General features: G+C 34.1%; 12 protein-coding genes across 12 annotated transcripts; 3 read left to right on the top strand and 9 right to left on the bottom strand.

Annotated features, from left to right (window-relative positions):
* Positions 1-205: 205 nt before the first annotated feature.
* On the bottom strand, positions 206-1306 carry ELE39_003698 (uncharacterized protein; the record flags this gene model as incomplete). The annotated part of the gene is made up of 1 exon (XM_067346843.1): positions 206-1306. The coding sequence occupies one exon, from the start codon at positions 1304-1306 to the stop codon at positions 206-208; it is 1101 nt and encodes a 366-aa protein (XP_067199634.1).
* Positions 1307-2101: 795 nt separating this feature from the next.
* Positions 2102-5845, top strand: ELE39_003699 (multidomain extracellular with a signal peptide and the following architecture; the record flags this gene model as incomplete). The annotated part of the gene is made up of 1 exon (XM_067346844.1): positions 2102-5845. The coding sequence occupies one exon, from the start codon at positions 2102-2104 to the stop codon at positions 5843-5845; it is 3744 nt and encodes a 1247-aa protein (XP_067199635.1).
* Positions 5846-6655: 810 nt separating this feature from the next.
* On the top strand, positions 6656-8464 carry ELE39_003700 (major facilitator superfamily transporter; the record flags this gene model as incomplete). Its single annotated transcript, XM_067346845.1, has 1 exon — positions 6656-8464. The coding sequence occupies one exon, from the start codon at positions 6656-6658 to the stop codon at positions 8462-8464; it is 1809 nt and encodes a 602-aa protein (XP_067199636.1).
* An 882-nt stretch (positions 8465-9346) lies between these two features.
* Positions 9347-9796, bottom strand: ELE39_003701 (calmodulin; the record flags this gene model as incomplete). The annotated part of the gene is made up of 1 exon (XM_067346846.1): positions 9347-9796. One exon carries the CDS (start codon positions 9794-9796, stop codon positions 9347-9349), a length of 450 nt encoding a protein of 149 aa, XP_067199637.1.
* An 891-nt stretch (positions 9797-10687) lies between these two features.
* ELE39_003702 (translation initiation factor SUI1) lies at positions 10688-11026 on the bottom strand (the record flags this gene model as incomplete). The annotated part of the gene is made up of 1 exon (XM_067346847.1): positions 10688-11026. One exon carries the CDS (start codon positions 11024-11026, stop codon positions 10688-10690), a length of 339 nt encoding a protein of 112 aa, XP_067199638.1.
* Positions 11027-11783: 757 nt separating this feature from the next.
* ELE39_003703 (uncharacterized protein) lies at positions 11784-12458 on the bottom strand (the record flags this gene model as incomplete). Its single annotated transcript, XM_067346848.1, has 1 exon — positions 11784-12458. The coding sequence occupies one exon, from the start codon at positions 12456-12458 to the stop codon at positions 11784-11786; it is 675 nt and encodes a 224-aa protein (XP_067199639.1).
* Positions 12459-12997: 539 nt separating this feature from the next.
* ELE39_003704 (phosphatidylinositol N-acetylglucosaminyltransferase subunit PIG-P) lies at positions 12998-13531 on the top strand (the record flags this gene model as incomplete). The annotated part of the gene is made up of 1 exon (XM_067346849.1): positions 12998-13531. The coding sequence occupies one exon, from the start codon at positions 12998-13000 to the stop codon at positions 13529-13531; it is 534 nt and encodes a 177-aa protein (XP_067199640.1).
* A 72-nt stretch (positions 13532-13603) lies between these two features.
* On the bottom strand, positions 13604-14542 carry ELE39_003705 (uncharacterized protein; the record flags this gene model as incomplete). The annotated part of the gene is made up of 1 exon (XM_067346850.1): positions 13604-14542. The coding sequence occupies one exon, from the start codon at positions 14540-14542 to the stop codon at positions 13604-13606; it is 939 nt and encodes a 312-aa protein (XP_067199641.1).
* A 587-nt stretch (positions 14543-15129) lies between these two features.
* ELE39_003706 (Pre3p proteasome regulatory subunit beta type 6) lies at positions 15130-15762 on the bottom strand (the record flags this gene model as incomplete). Its single annotated transcript, XM_067346851.1, has 1 exon — positions 15130-15762. One exon carries the CDS (start codon positions 15760-15762, stop codon positions 15130-15132), a length of 633 nt encoding a protein of 210 aa, XP_067199642.1.
* A 421-nt stretch (positions 15763-16183) lies between these two features.
* On the bottom strand, positions 16184-16867 carry ELE39_003707 (uncharacterized protein; the record flags this gene model as incomplete). The annotated part of the gene is made up of 1 exon (XM_067346852.1): positions 16184-16867. The coding sequence occupies one exon, from the start codon at positions 16865-16867 to the stop codon at positions 16184-16186; it is 684 nt and encodes a 227-aa protein (XP_067199643.1).
* A 515-nt stretch (positions 16868-17382) lies between these two features.
* Positions 17383-19269, bottom strand: ELE39_003709 (zinc finger protein; the record flags this gene model as incomplete). Its single annotated transcript, XM_067346854.1, has 1 exon — positions 17383-19269. One exon carries the CDS (start codon positions 19267-19269, stop codon positions 17383-17385), a length of 1887 nt encoding a protein of 628 aa, XP_067199645.1.
* Positions 19270-19579: 310 nt separating this feature from the next.
* ELE39_003710 (uncharacterized protein) lies at positions 19580-20022 on the bottom strand (the record flags this gene model as incomplete). The annotated part of the gene is made up of 3 exons (XM_067346855.1): positions 19580-19688; positions 19756-19882; positions 19938-20022. 3 exons carry the CDS (start codon positions 20020-20022, stop codon positions 19580-19582), a joined length of 321 nt encoding a protein of 106 aa, XP_067199646.1.
* Between the last annotated feature and the right edge of the window lie 62 nt (positions 20023-20084).

Below are 20084 nucleotides of genomic sequence, written 5' to 3' on the forward strand. Positions count from 1 at the left end.
AATGGGATAATGACAAGGAATATAAAAATATCACCAGGCGACCCATTATGCACAGTAATTTTAGGAAATGGGGTAGAAGAAGTAGTAAGAAGTAATGTGGGTGGGGAATTAACCGAGATAAATATGAAAATAAAAAATATTAATGGTGAATGTAAACCTTCTTCTTGGGTTGCTATAATAACTAACTCAAAATACTAAAAAATGATTACTTGGTAACTTTCATCATATTATTTTGGTATGTGAAGAAGTAATCCTGATCAGTAGGTCTTGTAGTAGCCTTTTGAAGCTCTCCATATACGACTTTAGCATCAAATTTGGGATCATTAAGCCTTCCTAACCTAATCATGGCTTCATTTTTCTCCTTGAAATCCTTCTTAATAATCGGATTTGGCATATCAAATTCAGTATTCCACATTACTCTACCCTGAAATACCGTTACTCTAAATCCTTCTGAAACTTTTAATCTTGTTTCATGGTCACGACTAAATTCATTAATTACATGTTCCCTAAGGCTTTTAATATCTTTGAATCCAAAAACTTTTGGACCAGTTTCGTACTTGGAAGATGCATCCAACAGTAAATATGTAACATTAGTTTTATCTTCGCTTGCTTGGGAGTAAAATGCAAAGCACCTTCCTCTTGAAATGATTGCAAGAATGGAATACTTTGGTGAATAATAGCTCACGATTTCATTAAATGCCTCATCAGCTGTAACAGAAAGCCCATCCCTATGTAATTTTAATATCTGTAAATCGGGATTTGACTTATACTCTTTAATTAAATCAGAACTCTCTCTTCTTTCACTGGCTGCTTGGAATATTTTTTGAATAGTTTTTTCTGTAGTAACTAATCCATATTCATTCTTAGCACCCCATAATAAGCAGGCGTATTGTCTTTGTGCTTCAGTAATCATTGGTACCCCATATTCATAGGGGACTAAAATATACCACATAATGCTTTTACTTTGCTTTGAGAGAGTTTCCGCATTCTCTACTTCACCCTCATCGACTCCAAAATTATTTGGTATTTCAATACTTGCAATACTAGTTCTTGTAGTTGTTGAATATGATGAGATATTGATTTTAATTTTCTTTCCGTTTCTAGCTCTTGGAGCACAACACTGCATAAATGGCCTTAAAAAAAGCTGTATAGGAGAGAGAGGCTTCTCTTTGATTATTCTTTGTGGTGGCTTTCTGCATCTTGGATCGTTTACTAATATGAAGGAGTCAAAGGAAAGTCCTTCAGAAAGAGAATATTCATCTCTGAAAGCATCATACTGAGGCTTAGATGCTGTTGTAACTGACATTTTCAGCGACCTCTTTTATTTTTATTTATTTATGCACTTATAATACTTAGTTACCCTATTATCTTCACACAAAACTTTTCCAAATTTGAACAAAGTAAAGAAACTGAGAATACTGTTATACCTTATATCTTAGCCCAACCAACAAATTTCTCAGTTTTTGCGCATTGACTTTTACCCCTATTTATTTATTTTTCCTGATACTTGTTTTCGCATATTAATTTGCATCACAAAACATGTCAAAATGACGCAATAGGCGCCATGCTTGCCCGCCGGACTTGTTTTCTAGTTTGAGATGAAAATATTTATTATTGGGGGTAACATTTTAGCAAGTAGAAGGCTTAAAAGAAGAATGATATGAAATTTTTTCATTTCGGTTTGTGTAGTTTGATTTATATTTAGCAAAATTACCCTGAAAACTAATAATTATTTGTATCATCACAACTTCCTTAAATGTCACTTGAAGTAATTTTTAAAAATTTAACATGCATTTTTTTTTGCATGCATGGCTGGTTGTTAAAAAAAAAAAATAACATTTGTGGACAAATATTTAGTACCGGTGTATTACTAATGTGCATGCATGTCTAAGAAAAAATAATTGCAAAATAACTGTACGGAATGAATTTTCTAGAATTGTATAAATTGGCAAAAAAAATTGCATGGGTCTTTATTAGCTTTTTTTTCTTTAAATTTAGAGTAATTAAAGAAAAAGGGGAGTGAAAGGGAATTAAAAAAGAAATAAAGAAGAAATTCACTCTTTATTTACAAGAATTAGAGTTGAGAATAATTGAAGAGAGGATGAGTACTGCTCAGGGAAAAACAGAATATGGAAAAAGGAGAGTGAGTACGATTATTAAGACTTTGGCATGGATTGTAATAGTATGCCTAGTTAAAAATGCAAGCTCAGAGGGATTATCTGGAGAGAAAAGGCAAGTCTCTAAGGACTACTGTAGAGCAGTTCCATTGGATGGGTTTGCAGACTTTGCTGAATGTGCACCTCCAAGTAATGAAGCAGAATATACTATTGAAATAGTTCCAGTGGTTGCCTCTGGGATTGATTTAAGAAGTGAAGTAGATATAGTTTTATATGGAGGAGATGATACACAGACATCCCCAATTCCAATCTCATCGTCAGTAACAGGTACTGTTAGGTCTTTAAACACAAAACAATTAGATATTGGAGCCCCGCAACAAGTCGGAATATTCTTAAAGAGTAATACGAGGTGGAAGTGTTTAAAGATTACTGTTGTTAAAGACTATAGATACTGGGTATTTTCATGCAATGGGGAACTTACACCTCAGCACCGTTCATTAACTTATGGAGTTACTGGAAATAAATTATATACTGCAAGTATTATGACAGGAAAGAGTGGTGAAGCAGGAACAAAAGGTGGAGTAGAAATCAGTATTTCGGGAGATGCCGGTCAAAGCGATAAGATTTTACTCAAGCAGGGATTTTACTCATCAACCTTGAGGAGGATGCTTTTCAGAGCTGCAGATGTTGGAAAAATTAAGGAAATCAGCTTAACAAACACTGCCTTAGATGACCCATGGTACTGTGAATATGTTAGAATTCAGTCAGAAGATGGCGAAAGTGTTGACTTTACTGTTAGGAGATGGATTGGAATACCATTTTCACAGATGGTAACACTAACGAATAGTTTGTCTGGATCGGAAAATTCTCCTGCTCAAGACATTGACTGCAATACCAGAGCAATTGATATTGTTCCAAGAGCTCCAGTTACTACAATTACTTTCAAAGTAAAGTGTCCAGTTAATTGTGGTTCAGAAAAATTTGCAACAATTTATGGTACAGGAATACATGCAGCCTCCTCTTCGATCTGCAAGTCTGCAGTCTTTGACAACATCCTAACTCCTTCAGGGGGGGAACTAGTCTTAACAATAGTCCCAAGTTTGCCAATGTACTTTGGTGGAAAGGGTGCATTCTCCATAGAATCTTCAGACTTTTTCCCAAAGCCCGGAAGTGAAATTTTTAGCTTTTACACATATTTGAGCGATTCCATTGACTTTATACAGTCCGAAGTCAGGGTTGTTGATTCTACAGGTAACTTAGCATCTTCTGGTAGGCTTGAGGTCAGAAGAAATGGTATTTGGGGAAGCGTCTCCTTAAAGGGAGAATCTACTGTAACTAATGAGCTTGCTGCTACACTTGCTTGCAAGCAATTGGGCTACTCATTTGGATCCATTCTTCCTTCTTGTACATATGTTAACGGAGGCAATGTCTGTACTCCAAAAGGATACCCTATTTCTGTTGCTGGACTGCAATGTAATGGAAATGAAATTGATATTGCTCAGTGTGTCTTTGAGGAGCCAATAACTACCAATAGTATGACAACTGTTGCTATACAGTGTAGTTCAATTGCTCCAAAAGATACAATGCATGGAGCTCTCAGAATTGTTGATTCCTCTGGTGTGCCTTCAAGAACGGGATCAGGAAGACTTGAAGTTTACATGGACGGGTGGGGATCAGTATGTAGTGATGGCTTTACCAGTGCCTCTGAAAGAGTTGCATGTACACAAATGGGATACTCTGGAGTCAAGAATGGAGGAGCTTCCACAAAAAGTTGCAAAGACTTTGGAGGTGAAGATGTTTGTGGAAATGAACAAGAACAAATTCTTATGGTAGATGTTGCATGTAAGGGAGACGAAGAAAAGCTTGTAAACTGTCAACACTTCTCATCAAGTAATATTTACTGTGTACATGAGGAAGATGTTGTTGTGAGCTGCTCAGGATCAGGCGATCCAACAGGTAACGGTGCTTATTTATCTGAAAACCCCCCATCAATCTTGCCATCTATTCCATACAATAAGTACCAATTTGACTGTAATGACAGCCCTGTAGGTATTAAAGGTGCTATAGGGACAGGTGCAATCATTGCATGTCCATCAAAATGTTCCAAAGCATCTTCTCATATAAAAGGAAGCTATATCTATTCTGACGATACCCCTGTATGTAAGGCTGCCATACATGCAGGCATTATCACTGACGAAGTTGGAGGAGACGTCGTTATTACCTTTGTATCTGGCCAGAAACAGTACTTTGGAAGCTTTAACAATGGAATTCAAAGTAGAAGTGTTGAAACTAGTGCTTCCAAATCAAAAATTAGAGGCTCAGATTTGGCCTCTATAAGGTCATACACTATTTCAAAGCTCTCAGCAACAATTAACAGAACAGATAATGACTTCAGTAAACAGCTTATCAATGAAGAGCTTCCAACTATTTCACCACCAGTACTATCATGGGTCTGCCCAACAGATTATCCTGGATTTAGAGGTGGAAAGAATGACTACATTGATGCCACAAACCTACCAGGAGGTGATAGAATCAGCTCTCTGGATGATTTTACCATCTCTGCAAGAGTTCTCATTTCTGGTGGGCAAGGTACTTGGAGAACTATTATGGCGCATACCGAATGTTTGGGTATATCATTATATATTGATAGAGACAATACTATTCATTTTGATCAATTATGTAATTCTGATACCGTTTCAACTTCATATGCACCAGCTATTAATGAATGGTTATTCTTAACTGTTGCATATAACTTTAGTGAAAAGAGAGTTGTAATGTATATTAACGGTAACGAAGTTGCTAATAAGGTCACAGGATTTGTTTTCAATCTCAAGACTAAGCTAATAATTGGAAGAAGCTCAGACTCTGACAGCGAATACTTTTTAGGTCAAATTTCCAATGTTAATATATGGGATAAATTCTTCACTCCAAATGAGGTCAAGTCTGCTATGGAGAAGTCTTGGCATCAAAAAGGAACATTTGGTGGTGGAGAACTTAAAGGTAAAAGACACACAATTGACGGAAGGCAGTGTGTTACTTCCTGTCAGTCTGAATTCCCAGTTGCCTATAAAATGGGAGGTATTAATTATGCAACTAATCCATCCATTCAAATTACATGTGATACTAATTTAGATAATGCAAGGTTCTCATCAAAAGCTAATAAATTCAGAGTTGAGTGCCCAGCTGGATGCTCAAAAAGTCGATACCCTGTTAAAGGACATAAAGTATATTCGCCAAAGAGTTCAATCTGTCAAGCTGCTATGCACATGGGTATAATAAGCAATACTGGCGGTGAATTTGTTGTTGCTCTTTATCCAGGACTTAAACAATATACTGGAGCTGCTGGAAAAAACAATATAGTAAGTACCGACGAAAATACTCCTCAAACAAGATCATTTGTCGTTGGAGCTGCTCCAAAACCAAGACAACTTACTTGCTCTGATACTGCAAGCTTCATTTTCCAACTACCAGTTGGTGAAAGAGAGCTAGTTTCTTGTCCAAGCAACTGTGGATTAGAATCTGATGCTAAAGTCTACGGAATGGATATCTATTCTCCTATAAGTTCTATTTGCAGAGCTGCAATTCATGCTTCCAAACTTTCTTCCGGCACTGCTGGTGAAATTCAAATTGAAGTTGGACCTGAGCAATTCCACTTTGAACAATCTAACAGAAACGGTATTCAATCTCAATCTACTGGGTATTACATCAGAAGCTTTAAAATTGTCTAAGCAACTTAATTATATAGCATTAATAATATTTTAAAAGCCACTTATCGTTAAATAGTTTATTAATTATTTAATTCTCTCACTTGAATTTAATGGCTTATTAATATTAAGAAAACAAAAATCATATAGAAAGAAACAAGTAAGAAAACTAAATACGTTTTTGTCCCTGAAATTAATTATATTTTCTATTTTCATTTCTCCTTTAATTTAGTCCACATTCAAATTTAATTCATTCTAAGAATTACCAAAAAAAGCTAATCAATGGAAGAGAGATGTGAAGTTAATGGAAACCAAATTCCCAACTTGTTCTCTCTTTAATTATTTAAATTCTCCAAAATTGTCAAATACTGATCTTGAAAGCTAAAATAGATTTGGTTATTTTAAAATAATTTCTATTGCAACTAACGATTAACAGTAATTTTTATATATATAAAAAAATACTACGTGTGAAAATTAATTCAGGTGGCGGTATTTAATTAGATTACAACTTTTTATGTAATTGTTTAAGGAAAAAGCTGTATTTATTTTTTTCAGAAAAGAGTAGGAGCAAAAACAAATTTCTCCACAAATCTTTATTCAGAATAACCGATTTCTATGAAAGAAGATCTAAGCAGATTTTCAAGTTAATAATCCAAAATTTCAATAAAATTAATCAAGATCGTTTTAGTTATATTAAAAAAGCTAAATAGATTTTGGCCACACACACACAAATTAATTTACTTTAATCCCCAAGCAGTTCATTTTTATATTCATGCATGCATCCAAAATAGTGAAAACTGCCTAATTTACGCAATAAAGGATAAATAGTCAGGAATGAGTGTTCGAACAGCCTCAACAGCATCAACTCCCACAAAATCCCAAAGATCTAGGTCTGAATCTTATCAAAAGTTAAAACAAGAAAAAGATTTTGTGACAACATGTTTTGAAAGCGATACAAATGATAGCTTGTACAGAAAATTGATACCAAGTCTTTATGCTTACTCCTCTCTGCATGGATGTATTGACCAGCTAATACCTACAAACTATAAATTTTTAGAAAGTTCCATAGGGCTCTCGCCAAAATCTCTGGGAATGCTAACTTTTGCCCAGAAATTTGCACAGGGACTATTCACAATTATTAGCGGAATAATTTGTGACAGACAAATAAGTGCCACTAATAAACAACTTGAAAATAGCCACAAGAACTTAATTTCCCTAGAGGAAGGTGATAGGGACGCGGAATTTACGCAAGTTAGTTATAGAAATATAGAGGATGGGAGTAAAGGTGGAAGCGGGATGGAAAGTGAAAGCGAATATGGAGGGGAATCCGAAACTGGGACTGTTTCAGACAGGTCAGAGGCTTCTGAAGAAAACCAACTTCTACGGTATTCAAAAAACATTAATTTTTTAAAAATTTGGCCTGCCTACTTTATGATGGTAACTACAATTGGATGGGGAATGGTAATGATTTCAATGATATTTGCCTCAAACTTTCTGCAAATGCTTATTCTGCTTTGCTTCATGGGAGCTTTTTTGTCGCTCATGGGACCGCTCACACAGTCAGTAATTGGAACTTTCAATAACATTGGCAGAAGTGAACACTTTGGGAACCTTTTTCTCTCTCAAAATATCGGAAGACTATTCTGTATCTCCGCCACTTCAAACATTATGGGGCATTACTTTGACTTTACATGGGCCCTTCTCACATTTTCCTTCCTTTCCTTTTTGTTCTCCATTTTTCTATATAAGTCATGCATTGAACATGCATTCCAACAAAAAGGCGGCAAGAGTGGCCACAAGAAAATTATGTCATATACCGGTGAGCATGCATATATTACCCACGTAAGTGTGCAAATAAGGGGAATTTTTGATAAGTTATCATATGAAAAGATGAAGGGCTTTTTGGATGATTATTCGTATGTAATATCTAATAAAAGTGCTTGGTTGATGTTGGTGATGGGTATTGTGAACGGAATTCCAAGACACTCTTTAAATTTTACAATGATGTGGTTGCAGTATTGTGGGTTAAGCCCTTTATTGGCAACAACGGTCTACTCCTCCAGTTGGATCTCTGCGATCTTGATTTCCCCATTTGTGGGGAAAGCCTCTGATTACATTGAATCCATTCATCCTTGGATTGGAAGACAAGCATTGGCTCAAACTGCTATATTATTAAGAATTATATTTATGGTCATCTTACTAAGATACATTCCCTGGGGAAGTCATTTCTTTCTCCACTACTTATTCGTCAGTATTTTAATTGGGTTTATGGCAGGATGGCCAGGAGTTGGAGCCAGCAGGCCTATTCTTTGCCAAATTGTTATGCCTCACCATAGAGCGACATTGTTTGCAATATTCTCACTATTTGAAACGATTGGATCTGCAATCTTTGGAGCTCCCATTGTTGGCCTTTTAGCCCAGAACTATTTTGGTTATGATTCATCGCTTAAGAAGGAAATTGGAGAAATTATATCATCCAATAATCTCCATGCTATACATACTCTGCAGCTTAATGCAAACGCCCTTGCTAATTCTATGCTCCTTATGACTGTTATCCCTTGGATCCTAACTATCGCTTTATTTGGACTTTTAAGATTAACCTATAGGCAAGACCAAAGTGGCAACCAGACAGGTGTTAATTAAACCTTAAATACAAAATTGCCAGAAAAAAAGTTCAATAGACCTTGGAATCTTAATTCGATCTACCTTATACGATGAAAGCAGTAGATACTTCACTGCTGTTACACGTCCTAAATACTCGCAATCCAAACATAATATCTAAGTATTCACAAATGCACAAAAAGTAGAAAAGTCTAGTTATACTAATCAACTTTTTCCTCATTTTAAATCTCCGAAGCTCTCCCCCTCTAATAAAATATAAATATCAATCATACAAAAGAAACACTCGATACTCACTAATTTTAAAAATAATGACTTAGTGTTATTCTGATTGTGATATTTTCTTTTGTAATTAACGATGAATATTATAATCAAATACTCCATTTCATTGAATTCGATTTCTATTATAATTTAATACTTTTCAACATTCAAAAAAACTTTTAAATCATCATTATGGATTAATAATAGAAGGAAGAACCACAAATCTTAGAAATCACAGAAAACATTGGCTTCAATAGATTCGATACCTTTAAGTTTGATGGTATATGAACTAGAATAAGACCCATTACATGTTTATTTAAAGTCATTCTCAATGACATAGATTCGTTACCGCACTTTCTTAAACTGTTTGGCTCTTTCCTTCCATTAATACTCTTGAGAAAAACTAAGACGATTAATATAACAATGCTAGCAGTAATCTGGAAGCGAAGGGGAGGAGCAATAAGAAATATAATAGTATTACAAAGAATTCTAACCAATTTCTTGATAACTCGTAATACCATATTGCAATTAGCTCTCTTTTGATTAACAAAAAGTAAAATTGAGCCGAATATTCTCTTCACATGCAAATTACTACTTTGAAATCGGAGATATATTGGCTTACAGTAGAGTAACAAAACCCCCCAATCACTTAGAAAGCATCATCTTAGTGAACTCTTCATACATAATCTGGCCATCTCCATCAACGTCAGCCTCTCTAATCATTTCATCGACTTCTTCGTCGGATAATTTCTCACCCAAATTGGTCATCACATGTCTCAATTCAGCTGCAGAAATAAAACCATTACCATCTCTATCGAATACTTTGAATGCCTCAATAAGCTCATCTTCAGTATCAGTGTCCTTCATTTTTCTAGCCATAAGACTTAAAAACTCAGGAAAATCGATAGTGCCATTACCATCGGCGTCAACTTCATTAATCATATCAAGTAACTCAGCCTCAGTAGGATTTTGTCCAAGAGATCTCATTACAGTTCCTAATTCCTTCGTCGTAATACTACCATCACCGTCTTTATCAAAAAGTGAGAAAGCTTCCTTGAATTCCGCAATTTGTTCTTCAGTTAATTGTTCTGCCATCTTCTAAATTCACTTAGATTTATAGTAGAATAACAATAAAAATATCAATATAACAACGAAAAGATTTCAAGACCAAATATATACCTATTTATCTTGCTGAAATACAACTCTTGGATTTCAAAAAAAAAGACCAGAAGAGTTTATAACCTCAATTATATCTATAATTATTGTATGTATATGAGATGGAAGTATTATATATTCTTTTAAAAAAATAATAAATTTTATAAAAAACTTATTATTTATTCACATATATTTTCTTGGATTTTATTAATTTATTATTTCTTTATTTGGTTTTAATATACATGAATTAGAAATTATGGATAGGTGTGTGAATCACGTCTTGTCCTCAGCATATTTTAGGCGGGAGGTCGTGCAGGTTGAGAAATCTGTACCTTGGAAAAATAAATGTAATAAAAATAGATATGGAGTTAAGGCCTGATTTAAATCGAGACATGCCCAACAACTTAGCAGGTGTTACGATAAATGTACAAACAGTAATTTGTCGAACTATGCTCTCAAATATCGCAAAACCAGACCCAATTACACAGAAATAGAAGAAAAGGAATACATGTAAAATACTTAAGTATTTGCTATTTCTAATGGCAACCATTAATAGAAATTCAAATGCATCAAAATAGTACTTTTTTTCAAACTAGGAATACGTTAGCTACTATTTAAACTAGTTAGATTAAAATTATTCCCGGTAGAGGTATATTTGAACGTGTTATAAAGAATAATAATAATAGGGTGGTGATCGTTGTATTAATCTATGCAGTTGTGAAATAGCTTCATAAAATGAAGTATTGCACATAGAAGCCTCCCCTAATGTATTCCAAAAAAAAAGTTAAGATGACTCAGCTCTTGTGAAAATTGAATGGTTCCTAAAAAGTCTTAAGCTCCGTGTATTTTTATTTCGTCAGAATTAACAATATTCTCGCCTACTAGGAACCTCGCTACGTTGTGTCGATGATCTCCCTGAATTTGAAGGATTGGACCATGCTCTGGATCATCAATTATTGTTCCATTACAGCTGAAGTTTTTCTTGAAAGCTTTTAATAACCTTTTTAAGTCAAACTCAGCGCTGAGTCCCTGTACAGTTGTTAAACTCTTCTTGCCATTACGTTGTTGGTTTCTTATGTGAACGTAACCAGAGGAGCTCTTTCCAACTTCTGATAGTGCGTCTACGACAAACGGTGTGGGAATTCCAACCGTATCTGAAGATGAGGCCATACAATTAAACTTGAACTTTTAAGCAAAAATTGCCTTGCAATAATAATTTATCCAACTAAAAGGATTAAAAAAGGAGACGCGGCCATTCGTACCGCTCAATTTACTTTGGGGGCCAGCGCCCAAATTATAAACTTTTCAAAGTAATGTCTACTATAATATTATCTTTGAATATATAAATTTTGGGTGGGGTGCGTCGAGGGTAGATGTGGGCGTAAAATAATAAGAAACAGTACAGAATCTAATCATAAATAACATTGGTATCAATCATTTTATTTTTACCACTATTATGGGTAAACAATTGCCATTGTTAAATTTTTTTTGTAAATCAATTTACTAACCCTACTCATTTTTTTTTCTATTATTTATAAAATTCGGCGCCACTTATTCTTTAACCTAATAACTACTTGTTACATTAAATTTAGCTCCGAATGAATTGAGGAAATTCTGTACTAAGGGAAATTTCCTCTATTACTTTTAATCTTATTTTCATTGTTGTGACTATGTAATTTGTACTTTGAGTATCCCAAATCCGGCCTATTCAAGGGATTCCCCGTCATTTTGAGGCCACTGCCTTTGTATACAGCCTCTGCTAGTAGATTCATAATTATATATTAAAGTGGTAGAGTGGAAGTGAATATATCGTTACGATTATAAGGCTCACTTAGCTCTCATCTTTGATGTGTGCTACTCTGCCTAGTTAGAAATCTTTTTTTAAATATAATGATGTATCATTTCGCGTTGAGGATGATGGCAGGAACTAAACCATGTTTTGTGCATTGCTCATAATCGCCTTGACTGCAAAATTGGTAATCCAATCCTTTTGAATACTTCTGGATGAACGGATACACTTTGTATATCCAACTAGGTTTGAGAATGAAAGTGTGATGGCTATTACTGAAAGTGAGATCCACTGAAATTTTAGTGATAGAAATTGAAATACTATAATAACAATCCAAAGTAAAGCCCATGCATATGTTGTAATCCAAAAGACGGATTTGTCAGTGTTTGATGAAAGGTTGGTATTCGTATTTTTAGATTCATTACAATTTTCAAACATCCAAACAGTCTCACCATCCTTAGAAATCTCGTACCACCATCTCATTCCGACCAGAATTCTCCCTGTTACATTCTTTACAGTCCAGAAGTCCAAAGAAAGTAATGTAGTTGTAAGGAAAAAAGTTAAAATGAAGCTATTATTCGAAAAAAATTTGAAAAAAAATGGCCCAAAAATGAAAGATAAAAATGCAAGCACCTTAAACAAAACTTGGAAAAGACAAATTGCAGGATGAGTTGCGGAGTTTAGTATGTTTGCTATAATCGGTGTACCTGCTACATCTTCATTCATCATGGCATTCTTGTGATTAACGCTATTTAGCTGATTTATTCCAACCGGATTAGTCAGGTTACTCGGCCCCACAAACTCCAGCTCCATCTTTACAAACAAGTCCTGCTATAAGCATATATTTACTTTGCTTCTTTAATTACACTTTTTTTATTGTCTGAGAATATGGACGACTTCTTCCCGCCAAAAGTTCATGTATTTTTGCTCAAGCTAAATTCCTATTTAATCCTGAATCAAAAAAAATAAAATTAAAAGAATATAATGGCATTTAACTTGGTTTAATTGCTATTAACTTTAGAGGGAGTACAGCAAACTCGTTTCAATTAGAAGACATACTTTTTAGGTATGAGTATAACAGTGCCAGCAGCCGATGTGTCAAGTTTTGTAAGCTGGATATTAAGTTGGATTTCTCTGGGTAAGTTTTTTTTTGTCTTAGCATTTGAGAGGATTGAACTAGAATCCTAATTATTGAGCTTTCCATGCATTTTCAACTACTTATTATTGGCAATTGCAAAAGGAAAGTGGATTCATAATAATATGGATTTGAGATTTGAAAATGCTAATTTGAGAAAATTAAATATTTAAATACTATTAATTACCGTTTTAATTTAGTTGTCTATTTGTGTTGGATGTTTATACCTGATGAGTACTTAAATCAAATCAACATTACATATTACCCAGATAGAATGTGGGGGATTACCGTTCCAATATACTTATTGTTTTTAGTATTTATGTCAATTATAGCATATAATTGTGTATCAATTCTGAATGTCAGACCAACAAATTCATTTGACCTGATTATGGATGAATCAACAAGATACATAGACTTATCGTTTCTTTATAAATTTGAGGATTTAGAACAAATAAAGTCAATTTGCAAATCCACTTTGAAAATCTATAAATTGGTAAATGGAAATCCTGGTGAAAAAATTACCGAAGGAGGCAGAAGCGACCACGAGAAAAAGTATGAACTCTATGATGATCCAAAAAGTGCTGTAATTAGGAATACTTTCAAAAGTGAGGATGTTACTTTGGATTTAGTCCACTTAAACAATGAAATAGATTCTTTACATAGTAATAAGAAGATTATTCCAGTGGCAGACTTGCCACTTCCTTTAGTTTGTGAAATGATATACTCGAATAAATTTGCAGGAAAACAATAATTTAAGAGAATATACTAGATATACTATACTAGTCTATTATTATTACCACTTATTTTCTTCTTTTTAACTACCTTAAGCAGTAATGAAAGTTAGTATGTTTCTGAATGAAACGGATACTGTATCAAACATTTTTGACATTCTGTATGGGCATGCACTTTCGTGACAAGGCTGAACATAATCGTTATTGACAAATCTTCTGCTTACGAATCCGTTAGAATATCCTTTACCCCAAACAGGTGAGTTCAAGTTAAATGACAAAGGTGTAAACTCTCTAAGAATATTCTGTGGTCCTCTACTCTCATAATGAATGATTCCCCATTCCCCTTTATTGTAAATGTCTCTAATGGTATACCAGCCATATAACAACCGATCTCCTTTAATACAAGATCCTTGGAACTTTGAGCAGGGCAAATAACCATTTTCTAAAACATTCAATACAAATGCTGTATCAAAAAGTGGAAGAGGGCTTTCGGTTGCCTCATGCTGAGGCTTTAATGATTGAACTAACTTATAACCAATAATATCCAAATTTCTTACGTGGTAAATTGATGCAACTCTTAACTGTGTGCCCTGGTCATATATATATGCAACCCCATCCATTGATCTCAATAAGCAAAGACCTGATAATTGTGGCCTCTCTGGTGTCTCAACTGCCTTAAATTGAGATTTAAATGCTGGAATGATCGATAACACCCCTCCGCCAAACCCATTAAATGTGGTGCCCAAGGAACATGCCGGAAGTCCTACAATATCGATATCAGTCATTTCCTTGAAGAAACCCAATGATTTACTTTCCAAATCTTCAATTTCACTCTGAGAAACTCTCCAAATACGCCTATATACATCGTAGTTGTTATCTGGTGGAAGATCACCTCCTGTTGTCAATGGCACAACAATATCCGCCTGGAAATTTAATACATTAGTTATTTCCCCTATTACCTGTTCAAATTTTACTATTACGTGTAAAATCAAAAAAAGCATGATACCCTCCCATCTATTAGTTTTTCTCATTTTTTTTTCCTCTTTTAAATAGAAGTATTTTTTGGTTCTAAAAAACTAATTAAACTAACGAATTTTTTTTCAGTATTGGCTTTTCTTATAAATATTCAATAAGAAATCAAACCTTTATATTTCCTTTCTTTTTGCCTTTTGATTGTTAAATTTGGTAGGCAGGAGAGAAAAAAAAATATCAATTTACCTTTATATATCCTATACGTTCCTTAATCAGAAACTTAAATATTAAATGTTGTGACCACTTCTGCTATAATTGTTATCTAAGAATATATTTTTTTCAATGTTATCATCTTTTCAATAGATTAATACATAATTTCACCAAAATACGATTCGCATGCATTTTTTTGTACACAAAAAATTCTATCATGTTATGTTAGTGGCACATGCATGCAGATAATAAGAAGCAATCGAGTAAAAAAAAAGATAATAGAATAATAAGATCAGTAATTAATAGGTAATAAAGCTGCTCTGATTTATTTGTGTTTTTAAGATTACTAAAGTGTTTTCTTAATACTACCTATCGTTAATGTGAATGCGATAGAATACTCTATTAACCCAATCAAGGTAATTATTAGTAGAAAATTTTATAAGTTAGGAACGTCCTCTCCAGGAACTACAAATTCCTCTACTCCGCTCTTGTTAATGACTATAATTCTGATAATACCACCAGAAGAAGAGTCTCTGAACATAGCGTGAGAAACTAAATCCTTAGCAAAAGATTTGCATTCATCAAGTTCCATTTCCGAATGGTACTTAGAATCTAACATAGAGTAAATATAGCCTGATCCCGATCCTGATATTGCATATGAACCTTCAATCAAAGTTCCGCCCAATGGAATCCTGAAAACTTTGAATTCGCCATTTGGATCCATCCCTGCAATTATCATATCTGCTAATAAGTGTTCCTTATTTTGATATGATATCAATCTGGCAACAGAAGCCACAGACTTCACTTTTGTATCTTCACCAGTCTCAAGCTCATGATCCTGAATAATTCGACGTACATATCTAGAAATAGTTTGGGTGTCTGCTGCAGACCCAGAACGGCACATAAATACTTTATCAGTAATTTGGGTAATTTTCCTTGCTGCTCTAAAGGCAATAATCGGTCCAGTGGAAGTTCTTCCATCTGCTGCTAGAACCAATCCGTCCTTATATTTCAGTGCCACAATTGTGGTACCTGTCTCAATTTCACCATTCAAAAAATCCTGTTCCATGATCTTCTGATTCTCTATTCCAGTTTTCTTACTTATTTTAAATTCGCCTATTAAGCACACTAATTCAGAATTGCGCCAAAGAGGTTCACAAAATAAATGAATGGAAAAATATATCAAAAATATTAGGCGCAAATTAATATGGTTAATTTATTAGTGAAATGGGAGCGACTGGTTTCCTTATGCTTTATATATATTCAATTAGTCCCAAAGGCATCCCAAAATATTCCCAGTGTTTCCTGTCTGTTTTCCTTTACTCCCACTGTAGTACATAAGCAACAGAAATAGTAGAATGAATATAACAGTGGAAGAACACTACTTTTCTCAGTTTTCATAAAATGCAGTATTTGACATAAAATTAGACTTTACCAACGTTACTCAAATCTAACTAAATAGTGTGATAATAAAGAGAATGTCCTTTTTTTCAACCAAGTTTATGGTTCTCGTTCATAGGGTTTTCAGGAGCTTTCTTCCAACTCTTTTGCAACATCTGGAGAAGCTGGGATCTCTTTAATGTGGGATTCTTATTCTTCAGAATGGGAAGGTTATTATCTACGTAAGCCAGCCATGCAGCCTTTTGTCTCTTCTCTGGATGCATATCTGCACTTGGCTTTTCTTCAATTCCAAGAGCTAAAAGAGCCTCATCAAGTGTCGATGCGGAAATATATTCGATGTTCTTGGACTCTGTTTCAACCCTAATTTCTTTCTCAATTCTATTGGGGTTCTCCACAAGTAAATCGTTGTATCCCGACTCTTCACTTTTGTTTCGAGAAATACCTGAAGAAGACTGCATCGCAAACATTAAAGTTCTCTTTGCTATCTCAGCCTTTGTAAGCTTGTTTCCTGTCGCTGTCTTTGACTTATTTGAAATTGTCTTAGAATCCTCCTCCTCATATAACTTCTTTAATTCCTGTTTCTTTTGCTGCTTCTCTTCCTGTTTATTTAATGCCTCCCTCCTCCTCTCAATCTTCCTGTTAGCGTGCTTGTCATCATCTCTCCACCTTTCGTTCTCTGCATGCTCCTCCTCTCTTCTCTTCTTTTCCAGAGCTGCTGCCTGTTTTCTTTCTCGGGCTTCAAGAGCCTTCTGATTCACACCGCCATATCCCATCTATCCTCCCATCCAACTTAAAGCCTTGTGTTCTCCAACTTCTACTTATTAGATGAATAATAGCTCCTATTTCTAATCTAGGATTTATTCCTTATTACATTTATTTTTAATTCTTCTACTCATCCAAGATTGAGCGCCAAAATGTCAAACCCTAATTTAATTATGCAAAAATAACAAAATTAACAGATATCACAAATCAAATTAAAAATAACAATAAAACTAAAGAAACTGTAGAATCTTTAAATTCGTAAATAGCAATATTATAGACGATATATATCACAGCTCCGAAGTTGTCCCTGCTAACGTTCTTTTTAAGTTACTATCTTTAATAACTTTTAAGATGCATAATTAGTATTTCAAATATACCGATGTTCCTACAACTAATTTAATTCCTCCTTTGTGTGTATAAATACCCCAAAATTCTAAGGAGTAGTTAGCAAGGTGAAAAAAATGAATAATAAATTTTTATATTTCATAGTTGTATTAAAAAGTTCTGGAAATCTTTGTTATTTCTTCTAATGAAGGAATATTCTTCCAGTATCGTTTTTATCAAAATTTATGTGGCATAAAGGACACTTTCTATTCCTTGATGATAAGTTTCTGTCAATACAGTCTCTGCAAAATAAGTGTCCACATCTATTAATAACAGTGTCTTTAACTTTGTCACGGCATACGGAACATTTCATCAAAGTTAAAAGTTCTTGATTCTCCGATTTGAGTGTATTAATTTCTTTATCATAATCATCAATCTGAAGATGTTCATTTTCCTCTGTATTATCAAAGTTAATCTCTAAATTGGTAAGCTTATTTACCCTATTCAAAATATATTGTACTCTGTTTTTAAGGATTGAAATTGTTGTAATATAATTTGACTCCTCCTTTTCAATAGACTTTAATTTTTCTGTAAGTTTGCAACACTCGGATTTGTAAAACTCAAGATCTAACTTAAGTTTCTCAGATACGGCCTTTTGCTCGATTAAAGATTTATATACATCATTGAAAGCGTCTCCAAACTGTGTTCGATTATCTGCTTGAGTACCTCCCTCTACCTGGCCAATAAAGTATAAATGTTTATTGAGGAATTCAGATATTCTGGTCTCTTGGTTCTGCTGAACTTTATCAGAGTTTAGTGCTTCCTTTAGTGACTCATTTTTGTTGGTTCTTCGAACCAAAGATAACTTCTCTTCGTATAAAATCTTAACAGTTTCCATCTCTTTGAGAACTTGTCTAATATCATCAATTCCTACTTTGAAATCATCATAGTCCTTCTCTTTTTCTTTGAGTTTCTGACGTAAATTGTCGCATTCCAAGCTTTTTTCTTCAAAAGCATTACTTAACTCCTCGTACTCATTCATCAAGTTTTCAACTACCTCTTCCTTTTCTCCCTTTTCCATCTTTAGGGTGACAGTTTTAATGAACTCTGCCACTCTTATTTTCTCTGACTCCATCTTGCTATTTGCAAGCTCGAGTTCCCTGATTTTTTTCTTTTGCTCTCTATCTCTGGTATCCAAAGTCTTCTTAGCACTCTCTATGGAAAAGAGTTCCTGTCTCAAATTATTATACCTGCATTTAATATCTTCCAACTCTTTTATTGTTACCTTATTATGTTCTTCGCAACTCTTTTGGTTTGTCAAAAAGTCCTTTATACCTTTTAGTAATTCATTCTCAAGCAAAGTAGCGAATTTGAGCTTTTCTGATTTAAGTCGAGTTCTTAAATCAAAGATCTCACCTATAATACTATGTACGCACTTACAAAACTTGTTGTCATCCTCTCCATCTCCTATTTTGCCTTCAAAGCTTTTACATGGAACACACTTAGTCAAGCTTCTTCTTAACTCTAAATTTTCGCGAGAAATCTCTTCGCACTTATTGGCTAATTCGGAAACCTGCCTTTCTTTTTCAATCAACTTTGACTTATTGTCACTTGCAATAATATCAACTCTATCAACCTCGAACGAGCAATCATTTGTAGACTCATTCGAATAAATTCCCTGTCTATTGGCTTGATTACTATTGCTAGATATACTAGTTGAGTTCGTATTCGAGCCTAAACTTCCTGATAAATAGAATCTTTTAAAGACATTTTGCATACTCAAACGTTGATTTTCGTTCCTTAAAGACAAAATCTCATCATCTTTTTGCTCTATTAGATACTCAAACTTTCTTGATAAATTTTCTTCCTCGGTCTTCCCTTCATTTTGAATCTTTTCAAAAGTTGGAATCATTTTAGATATCTTAGTCTCCAACTCCTCAATTCTACGCTTGTACTGCTTATTCGACTCTTGGAGCTGAGCCACATGGTATTTAGTCAATTCCTGTGATTCTAACGGCAAACCCTCAATCTTTGAGGGAATAGAACATTTTTTTGGTTCATTTTCCTCTCTTTTCCTTTTAGTAATCATCTCCAAGTGAAATTTCTCCTAAACAAGTTTATTCAGATTGTAAACCACCGAAAAAGTTGTCCTCCTGTTCCCTCTACAACCTCTCTCTCCTTGCCTGCTTTTTCTTAACTCTTTCAATACGTAACTAATAATTACTTGAGCAGTTTTCATGTATGACTTAATGGCAATTGCGCGCCAAACTACTTTTTCGTCTCTAAATTAATTTAATGAGGGGGGAAGGCAAGATTATTAAAGTGAGAATAATAATTAACTAGAATTTAAACAGAAATATATATAGTCACTTGTTTGTGAGCAAGGTTTAAGTAAGATTTTAGCTCTGAGTATCTGCATCCAAATAATTGTTCCCCATTGATGCTTTGGAGTCATTGTTTTTATATAAAATTAAGATGATATCATTTGACTCTACTGCAATTATTTTTCTAAATTTAAAAGTTGAAAATGAGAATTTAAGTTAAACGTGTGTGTGTATTAAGTGAATTAACTTACTTTTTTGTTGTTTCAATAGTTATTGAAATATTCTCGCTCAAAATTGAGCTTGACAAGGAACTTCTAATTTGTGTGATAGTAGAGCAAAACTCTGAAACTTCATGTTTAATGTGCCTAGACCCATATTCTGAAGAATATTTAAGGTTATTGATTGAATTATCGGTAGGAAGTATATGATTTACCTTGAATTGGAAGGCCTGTTTTTGTAAAAGATACCATTCCTATGAATCCCGGCGAATTCTTTAATATCTCATAACCAGAACTCATTTTATTAGAAGCGGTAATACAAATATGCACTAGGTCGGAATCCTACTAATTTGCCTATTTAG

The sequence above is a fragment of the Cryptosporidium sp. chipmunk genotype I genome, assembly GCF_004936735.1.
Source record: "Cryptosporidium sp. chipmunk genotype I strain 37763 chromosome Unknown contig_8, whole genome shotgun sequence".
Lineage (NCBI taxonomy): Eukaryota > Apicomplexa > Conoidasida > Eucoccidiorida > Cryptosporidiidae > Cryptosporidium > Cryptosporidium sp. chipmunk genotype I.